The following is a 10,505-nucleotide window of genomic DNA, read 5'->3' on the forward strand; positions in this document are numbered from 1 at the left end:
AGTGGGAGCTGTACCTAACGAAGAGGAACAATCTGATGATTTAATAGAAAATAATTATGTTTATGGCAATCTCAAACATGAAGGTAAACTTGTCTTATATATATATATATATATATGTATTTAGGTCTTACTAGACTTTTTAAATGGAGTTTTAAGCACAGCAGTCATTATGTAGACACCACTGCACATGGAAACAGCACAACCAAACTTATGGTTGGACTCGATCTTAAAGGTCTTTTCCAACTAAAATGATTATGATTCTGTGACCAAACTTAACTAAACACAGTGCTGGAGACTCCAGAATACGATCCTGAGAGTTCACACTAACAAAGGGGTGAGTGAGTTTACAATTACATTTGTCCCATGTTGCTACTGTAAGCACTTCTGAAAATTTAACATCTAAGTGAGGGTCCCAGTCTGCAAAAGGCTTAAAATCTGGTGCTTTTTGTGACCCTGCAACATGATTTTTGTGGGACTGAAGTGTCTTCTACATGCAGTCAGCACCATCCACGCTCTGGACAGTTCCGTGATATTAATAAGGACAAATAGAGATAAAAGATACACCTTATACTTTTCAAAACCAAATGTGAAAAAAAACTTGGCATTATATTAAATAATTTTTTTTTAATAAATGTTTTAGTGATTTCATTCTAAGCACTTTGTGTAATTTCCCTTATTCTCTTGTGTTGCAGTTAAAGTCTATGTTAAGGTGTTTACAAACAGCCCCTTTCTAGTATGCATGGATTTGACTCGTTCTCAAGAAGAAGTCATAGATCTCAAGTATTTATGGATTGGTCCAGATGGAAAAAATTTAGAAGGTTAGTCACTTTGTTCGGACTACAAAGGATTTCCACTCTGCCTGCCTGAGCCCTTTTTCCCCCAGTCCCTAATAGAACAGGCTTTTTACAGTACTTTTTCCCCAAACTTAGAAACAGCCTCTGTCTTGGGGAGCAGGAAGGTAATCAGGAAAATACGCTGTGATAGAGAAATAGTTTGTCTACTATTTACAAGGGAAAAAGCCAACCACAAATGGCTAAGTAGATCACTGTGCATGAAATCACATATTTTCCCTGTTTCTCTTGATGCCACCCTGCAATCAGATTGTGGGTCCAAATAGTCACTTGGTCACATTTTTCCCACAAGCTCTGACATTAGACTGTGTTTCTCTTCTCCCTCTAAAATTTTCAAGTGCTTGAGAGAGAAGGAAACTTCTCAAGTCCTAAAGGTCATAAACTTTAGATTGTCTCGGTCTAACACGAATCAGAGTGTACAGGACCAAGATCTCATCTTCAAATGTTCTAAATGAGCAGAGTATCAGAAACCAAACATTTCCAGTAATCAAGTATTTCCTGTTTCTATTCTAGGGCGAATGTATGCGAATCTTACAGAAACAGGAAAGCTGATGATGATGGGTTTTAAGGAGTCTATGTCTGGAGCTTACACTTGCACTCTTTCTTACAAAATCCTAGAAACTAAAACACAAGAAGAGAGAGAAGTGTTTGAGGCATACAAATTTTTGGTATACGGTAAGATTGCTGATTTACTAGTCAGCTAATGCACACAGCCTTTGCAGTTTGACAGGTTGAAGTGTATGTTTAATGCAAGATTTGATAAAAAAATAATTAGTTAACATTTTATCCCAGAATAGAAAATAATTTTTAAGTATTTTTACACATACACCCCCTTTCCCAGTTTTGGAAAAATTTTTAAATAACTGCTACAAAGAATATACAGCCAAAGACTAAAATAATCCCTACCCTTAATCAGAACAAAGTGAACTCCAACAGTTCCAGTGATATCCAAGATCTGAAAAGGAAGCTCCTGCAAGAGAGATTGCCGAACCAAATACACACAGGTGCAGAACGAGCCTCTGCCCCGACTGCTGGAGCAGCACACACGAGCCACCTTCCACCCTTTGTGACCACCCTTCACCAGTATCACCTCCCCAGCCACAAAAAAACGTTCCAAAAATGCTTGAGACACACTAACTTTTAAAATAATTTTAACAAACATTCACTCCTACACCACAATTGCATGTGATGTTTTTGCATAATCTCGGTCCACTTCAGTTACACGACTTTGCAGACATGTTAATTCTCTGTTCTTTTACTATTGGCTTTTTTTTGGTTTAATATTTTGGAGCAGAGCTTTATAACATAAGCACATAAATTCCTGTATATTTCAAACCAAAACGTCTCTCACTGTTTGAGTCAGCTCTGGCAAGGACAAGTTCGTTCTGTTATGGTTAATGAGTAAGCTTTATTTATTTGTTTACTTTTGAATAAGAGCCCGTATTGCAGATACAAAGTACATCGATAGAGACGGTAAGGTTCTGTATGAGATTCAATCTATGATTGCACACAACTCACACACAAACTCTTTTCTTAAAGCCTACAGGGAAGCTGACCATGTGTATCAGGTATCTGTTCGCTTTGCTACAAAGGAATGCGAGCTGGCAGCTAACAGCCAGTTCTTTGAGGAACTAAAGAAAACCTTAAATCACATCATCTCTGATCTGACGTGTCACATCGTGGAGTCGTCCTACAAATGCCATTCTGTCAAGATACCCAAACAAGGCCTCCTGCACGCACTATTTGTTAGCTTTCAAGGTAACACATCTCAGTGGTTGTTTGGGACGGATCATTTGTTTTATAAACAGCATCTGAAACACGTTAAAGTCAAGTATGTTTCACATGTATCCCTGCTTTCTTGCAGAGTCCCTGTATTTTTTCACACTAGCCCACAGATGGAGCTAAAACGCAGTTGATAATGTTGAATTTGTAGTACTGCACTTAAACCTGAGCCAGAAATGTTGCTCTCAGGTGTGCAGTTGGAAAGGACTGTTGAAAGGAGATAGCCGAGAAGTTGCCATGATTTTTTCAGTAGCTGTAAAAGGAAAATGGTCATATTTGGTTTTCATTATTTGATTTATTATTTTTTTTAATAAGTCTGTGACCTCTGTGGTTTTGCTTGATTCTAGGAAACTGCACAGAGGTTAAAAGCAAGAGCCTCACAGTTCCCTTATGGGAACACTGATGTGGCTGCATTGCCTTGAGAAACAGGTTAAATCAACCCTGATAGCTGCCCTAATTTGAGATATTTTATCACTGAAGAAAGGAAATTATTCATTAATGCTTTGACCACATTCTGTCCTGTACCTGTTCCTGTCAGGCACTGAGATGGACCATCCCTCAGGTTATGGAACAGTTTTGTGGCCACTTTCCCCTCAGTAAAGTCAAGAATCATTCAGAACAAACCAGGTTTTAAGTTTACGTAAAACTTCAGCCCTTTCTGTAACCTGAGGGTACTGTGTGACAATTTGGTTCCATTCTTCCTGTCAGTTTAGCACATTTTTCCCCATGTTACTTTTTTGGTTGACCTCTGACTCTTACTGGAACAAAACCATTTAAGTAACTGGATAGAAACTACCAGGACCAAATCTGGTTTTTCCCCTTTTATCAGTCACTCATTTTTCAACATTCAATCAAAAGAACTGTTTCAAAAATTATCTTGACTGCAGACAGAAAAAAAAAAAATCACCATTCTTCACAAATTAGAGGCAAAATTGAGAGTAGGACGGGATGAAATGAGCACTGCAAGATGCTAAAAGCAGTTCTGCATTTTATTTGTTGCTGTTTCTGAAGTGAACCTGAAGATACCTGCTTGAAGTGTTTCAGTTCAGTGTCATACAGCCTGTATTGTGTCCCTGTATCTTTTTTTTTCCTCCCCCACCCACAGTCAATCCTTTTGCACCAGGATGGGAAGAAGTTTGCCAGCAGGTTACTTATGATTGTGAAGATGAAACAAACATGAGAGTTCAAGAGGTTCTGTGTCAGCCACCATTGTGTCTTCTCTGCGTATTTCACACCAATTTCTGCTTTAACATCTACAGATTTGACTGGTAGTAATCCAGCTTCACCCAGATTTTATGGGATTAAAATTACTGTAAATGACAATTCATGGATTTCAAATAATTCAGTTCAGGATGGAAAACTTTTTAAAAGTCAAATTGATCCAAACAGGTTTTATTTAATGAAAATAAAAATCAGGCTTATTACTTCATTTATATTAACCTTTAAGAATTGTAAACATTAATATTTTTATGAGCATACTGAACTTCCAGTTCTCATAAATCTTTGATTTATGATTTGGTAAATGGAATACAATTTCTTGTAAATCTACTGTAGCTGATTTCTACAGTCTGTTCTCTGGCTTCTCCCCGTTGACATACACTGTCAGACTGTGCACTGGGTCTGATCCCAGGCCCTCTGCAGCCAAAGGAAGACTCCCAGTTAAGGTGACAGGTCAGCACGTGTGGGAATCAGGACTACAAACTATTTGCTGATTATTTTAATTCTAGAAAAAAAAAAAAACCAACCCAACTAACTTTTTTTATTCTTCCAATGTTTGTGAATTTTAGGCAAGAGACCGAATTGAAGAGTTTTTCAATAAGCAGACATATGCTCTGAAGCACAAGTTCCACACTGCTCCTGCCATACACTACTTGGACAACAGCTTCTCAGTGACTCGCATTGACAGTTGTCGACCAGGCTTTGGGAAAAACTACATCACCCACAAGAACTGCGCTAGTTGCTGTGGTAAATAGAAAATACATGGATTTAAATGCAGGTTATTAGCTCCCACCACAGGCTTCTCTGAAGATAATTTGGTAAATATCAGTGTCAAAAGCATTGTTATTTCCATTCATCTTTTGGAAAGACATTTTCATATCACAGATTTAAAAAAAATTGATAGGAACAGAAGACAAGCTGGCAGGATGTGTTAGTGCACACGTAGGTGTGACTGTTTTTCCAAACAGAGTGGAAGCAGTGAAGTGTTTGGGTTTTTTTTTTCTTCCAGGTCACTGGTGAGTGACTGTGCTCAGGACACAGAGCAAATAAGAAGCAGTTACCTCAGTGGTAGTGCTGCTAGAAAACACTCAGCTGTTTTAAAAGCTCTTTTGCCAGCAGCACAAACTGCTGGTTCTGGGGCTCGGGGTGTTCAGCCAGGGCAGGCTCAGGGAGCTTGGGAAGGACGTGGTGGTGTCTGATGGTCCCAGGCCTGGCTGAGGCAGAGGGGAGCTGGCTGAAACCCTGACTCTGTTCTCTTCACAGTGGTTTGTGATCCCGGGACTTACAGTCCTAACAACGAAGTGACCTGCCAGGTTTGTACGAGGCCTCGAGTCAAAGAGTATGGAGCAAGATCTTGCTAATAAACTGATGACAGAAATTGGAAAACCAAAGAGCAGCTGTGAAAACATTATTGGGTTTGTGATGTTCTTCTCATTCTGAGCTGCCAGGTCTGGAATCCTACATTCATTTCTAACAATCACAAAACATCATTCACACAGCCCTAGATTTTCCCATATTCAGGGACCACTTAGACTGTAAAAATGATGCATAAAATGAAATGTTTGCACAAGGTAAAGTGATCCAGTGAAAAAAGGACATTTTTCCTGTGGCTGTTAGTGCCAAGAGTCTGTTTCTTGGTGGTGACAGCAGAGCTTTGTGCTGCTGGTTGCTCAGAGGATGTTAAGGAGCTGTGAACAATTCAGGGAAGGATGGCAGAGAGTTGTAGTGGAATTGTGTACCATCATGGCATGGCAGAATCTCTGTGAGCAACTTCTAGCAGATATTAATCTAAGAATTTAATCTTCATGATTTAAAAGCATTACATGTCCTTCCCTTTGTTTTTCCCTGTTTCTTTCTCTGTGTCTGAGTTCTTCCAACCTGCCCTGTGCAAAACTGCACCATACTGGTTAACGGACACTGACCTGTTCAGGGCTTGTGTATTGCTCTGCTGATGAGCAGACACCAGCAGAGTGAAAAGGGAAATTGTGTCTTCGAGACAAGAGAGAAGGTTAATAACGAGTTCTACAGCCCAGCAATCGGGAGGATTAAGGACCCAGCTTTCACAGTTCTCTTCTCGTCCCCAGAAAGTCCCAGGAGGGAAGTGGAGAGGCTGCAGAGCCTCCTCCGCCTGCTTGCTGCTGCCTCTTTTCCTTCAGCTGCATCAGATCCTCGTGGCAGAGCTCTGCTGGCCCCAGGTGCTGGGATGTACAAGCAGATGATCCTCCTACACCAGCTGTAAATTCCCATCAAGTTCACCGGATGAGTAACAAGTCAAGATACAAATTGCCAGAGTACTGAGATAATGGGAAAGGGTTCTTTCCAGAAAAGCTTGACTCTGCTCTGCTTTGGAAGGTTAGCTGCTGGATCTGCAGCAGCTCATCATTTTTCTTGTGAAGAACTGTTAGTAAAGATTTTATTTTACTCCTTTCCAGAGCTCCACAACTAACCCCGAGTTCTCACCAGAGCACAGGCTGGGTGAGCCCACCGCAGCAGCCAGCCTGCCACAGGCTTCCAAGGCCACGGTGGAGCTACTGCAACACCAGCTTTTAAAACTTGTCCTTAAGCTTTGTAAGCTGTTCCCTGCACGGAGCTGCTGCCTTCCCAGCTCCCTTCATCGTGGGACACCAGAGAACTCACCCTCCCATCCCTGGTGAAGCACGGCTGGCCGCTGCCTGCGCACACAGCCATGGAAAGCCGAGCTTCCCAGCACAGAGCCATTCCTTCCTTTCTTTTTTGCACTACATAGGACTAAGTCAAGCAAAAAAAGCACCTCCCACTCAATAACTGCAACTTCTTATGGCATCTAGAAATTCCTTGGTGGGTATTCATCCAAAAATCAACCAGATTCAACCCAGTTTAACTTATCTACTTTGACAGGAACACAGCAGGAGACGGTACGGGCACAGACCACGCTCCAAGCTTTTCAGAATCGTGACTTATTAAACACTGACAAATAAAGTGTACTGTAACGAGCATTTAAACTGCCTATAGGCTGATTATCTGAGCTGCCAACTGGACACTGTGTGCGTGGCTCAGGCTTATAGGGATTAAGCAGACGGGCTCGGCGACTGCTGTCTGCATCCCTTGGCCTATTTCACAGCAGAGGAACGAACACAGAATCGCCACAGAATCGGCCAGTATTAAGGAGAATAAACAAAAGCAGTAAGTAGGTACTAAGTGCCATGACAAGAGAGTCCCAGATGGACACAAATGAACACTTACTCCCTCCTCCTCCTGCAAACTGGAGGTAAAGGAAGCTCTTGTAGTGCCTCAAGTTGTTCAGTGGGCCTTACAAGTAGAAAAATAGGTCAAATATTTCCGTATTGCATTGCGGAGGAGTTGGTGTCATTAATTCTTTGTGGAGACTTTCATGAAGAACTGATGTGAAACGGCTTGGCTCTGACCTTTCCTGTGTCTGTTCCCTCCATCCAGCCAGAGCTCCCCCCCCTGCGCTGCCCGTGACAACCCAGCCGCAGCTGAACCTTTTATTTATGACACACCATCCTCCCTCACAGCTCACTCCCTTCCCCTCTCCAAGCTGCTGAATCGCTGTCGCGCTCCGGATTGTACAAACAGCTGCAATCAGCTCGCTCTTCTCCTCACCTTTACTTGTTACAGTCGCTTTCTACCTCCCCCAGCTGCAATAATAACTCACGAGGAACTGCAAGAACCTTCCTCATCGCTTTAAATCCTCTTTTTTTTTGCTCTGCTTTGTGTTTACACACATCTCAGAAACACAGACTGTAGCCAATGCTCTTGGTGCAGCAGGAGAAGCCCTGGCACTGCTTCACCCTGCCCTGACCACTCAGCTCTAACCTCGCTTTCTGCAAAGGATGATCACGACACCTCGAGAGGAGCAATGAATTCTCACAAATAATACATTTTAAATTTAAAACTCTCTGTCTCCTCCTCACAGGGCTCTCATAACTCAGCCCATCCCACGGGCTGCAGACCAACAGCCCACCAGCACTTTGAAACATCCTCAAACAACAAAAATAACCTGCCAGCTGGAAGCTGCAGCCCATCGCTCCACATCGGAGCTGCCTCTTCCCAGCCTGGAACAAACCACTTGAGAAACATTTAATGAACACATGAAAACACTCACTGTGGAGCTGCCACACCAGTTACAGGACTGCATCTGCTGAGGTGACAGTGACACCTCTGCTGCAGTAGGACGGTCATCTCGGAACTCCTCACAGCATCTCAAGCCACAAGTGAGCTGTTCCTCTTGATTTAAGTCACCCGGAGTTGGTCAGGCACAGAGCTGACCCAGAGCACCAGCGTGACACCCCACAGCTCACAGCAACAGCCAGGAGAGCACCAGCCTGCCCAGCAGGTTATAAGGAGAGGGGCTGTGGGGCGGGGTGGGACCAGCTGCCCTGAGATTGGCACATCCCAGGAACTCATCACACCTGGGATGAGGGGGCTGAGCTAAGGAAATGCTGGGGGCAGCCCCCGCTTGTCCACCCCCCAGGAATTCCCTCCAGGACCCCATCCAAGAGCTGCTTTGGTGGAAAGTGGCTTTAAAACAAAGCCTGGCTGAGAGTCGAGGGTGTCACTGCTGTCCCCAAGAACCCCCAGCTGGCACTGCAGGTGCTCAGGGGTGGGTGTCAGGGGGACATCCCGGGATGCAGCGCTGGGCCTCGGCCTCTCGTGTGTCAGGAGATGAGATCCCACGTGTGGCCGCCGAGGCGGGAGGAGAGTCACTGCGAAGTCACTGAGGCAAAGCCGAGGGCTGGGAGCCGAGGGGCTCGTGTGGGAGGCAAAGCCTCTTTAGGTCCAGAATTCCTGGATGGGACTGATCATTTATATAAAATTACCCATATTTTCAAGTGTTCTGCTGAACTGGAACTGAGGGAAAAATAAAAATAAAAATAAAAGGAGCTTGTGCTGCTTCCTGGCACCTAAATCCCGGCCTGGAGCGAGGCGGTGGGTGCCAGCAGGACACGAGCACCAGCCCCAGCCTGCGGATGCCGACAGCCCCACATCTCCCACCGAGGCAGGAAAAGTGCCTGGAAAGACATTTCCCTCTGACAGAGGAAGCTTTGCAGGTCCTTCTCTTTTTTATTAACAGGCACAACCTTGTCTTAAAAGAACAGTGAGCAGAGAAATGATCCCTCAGCTCAGCGATGCCCACCTTGCACGAGGGCGTGCGGCCGGCTTCGATACCGAGCCCTTCACCATACACACAGAAAGAGATGCTGGGATTTTTTTAGCTCTGCTTCAGTTTCCTATCCACTGAAATTAAATTTCCTCCTGTCAAAGTCCAGTGACCACATTTTCTGCGCAGCACCCATCCTATAACAAGCAACATCATCGGATTAACGAGTCCTTTGCAGTCAGTGAATAACTAGAATCCGTTATTGGCAGGGCTGCAACCGGAAATGGATTTTTTTTGTGGTGAAAATAAATAAATAAGGCTACAGAACTGAAGGGCCGTTGATGAAGTGTAAACCAGCTTTAATCACAGTGTAATTGCTGCCATCGGTTCTAATTATTTATAAATATATTTTTTTATAATTGTGGAAATTAAACAATTAGACATCCTTCCTTCCCTCTAATAAATCTCATCAGTTAAGAGTTCAGGATGTGGTCTGAGGCTGCGACTGCTGAACACGCTTCCTTCACGGGCTGAGAAAAATATCACTTCACCTTTCTCCTAAAACACACACCTCTGCAAAAGCAAACGTGGAGCAGAACCTCTGTCACCGCTGCTGAGAGGACACCCCTGCAGCCAGGCTGCCCACCAGTGAGCCCAGTAAATAGTGGAATATCCAGCAGAGCCGGGGGCTACACAGAGCCCAGCTCCCCGGGAGCATCGCTCCATCCCGGGGGGGACTCAGGGCGGAAGGGGCATCACCACCAGCAAGGACCCAGTTCTTAAATCTTCCCCCAGTGACACATTTTCCACCATGCTGGGGAGGAGGAGCAGCCCTCCCTGGGCAGGCTGGTTAATTACCCACCCGGCGCGGGTGGGCAGAGCACCTTGGAAGTTAATAACGGAGATTTACCGGCGCGCTGGAACGGTGCAGAAGGAGGTCACGCTGCTAATTCTCCCACTGCTGATCCCAGCAGATAAATCTCCAGTACATCAGGAAATGAATTACCCAGAAACGCTGTATTAAAATGGATTATTATATTTCCTCGCTTAAAGGAAAATGTTGATTTTAAGACTAAGCCCCCCCTGTACTCACCGACACCGAGTGCTGGATCCCAGCTCCCCGGCAGGATCCTGCCCACAGCAACTTGCTGCTGGTGAGTAAAGTGAGATGAGAAAACTCCCTCCCAGGGATGTGAGCTGCCCGAGGCTCCTGGCAGGCTGCCAGCCCCGGATCTCCTCCTGTGCTCTGCCACATCCCCCCCGAGACCCCTCCGACACCCCGGCTCAGCCACAGGCACCTCCTGGAAATATCCACATAATCCCGGTTTTCTGCCCCTGTGACACCTGATTAAAAAATCCGGCATTACTAAGGGCATAAATCCAACACAACCCGGCCTGTCCCAGACCAAATCATCTTCCTGAAGCTTCTTGCAGATTTTTATGAGACAGGAGGGGACAGAGCTGGGGATAAGAGCTGCCAGGACACCAGGCAGTGCTGGCTCTGCCACAAGCCCTCGCTGGGCTCCTGGAGAGCAGCCACCTGCGTTGGGGTC

General features: G+C 44.7%; 1 protein-coding gene across 1 annotated transcript; it reads left to right on the forward strand.

The window, feature by feature from the left end:
- Positions 1-2: 2 nt before the first annotated feature.
- Positions 3-5,212, forward strand: ZPBP2 (zona pellucida binding protein 2; the record flags this gene model as incomplete). The annotated part of the gene is made up of 7 exons (XM_010170479.1): positions 3-83; positions 693-818; positions 1,365-1,526; positions 2,391-2,609; positions 3,739-3,824; positions 4,421-4,598; positions 5,115-5,212. Coding segments are annotated over 7 exons (950 nt in total), but the record flags the coding sequence as incomplete, so codon positions are not given.
- Positions 5,213-10,505: the final 5,293 nt, after the last annotated feature.

The sequence above is a fragment of the Antrostomus carolinensis genome, unplaced genomic scaffold (genome assembly GCF_000700745.2).
Source record: "Antrostomus carolinensis isolate BGI_N321 unplaced genomic scaffold, ASM70074v2 scaffold31826, whole genome shotgun sequence".
Classification (NCBI taxonomy): Eukaryota; Metazoa; Chordata; class Aves; order Caprimulgiformes; family Caprimulgidae; genus Antrostomus; species Antrostomus carolinensis.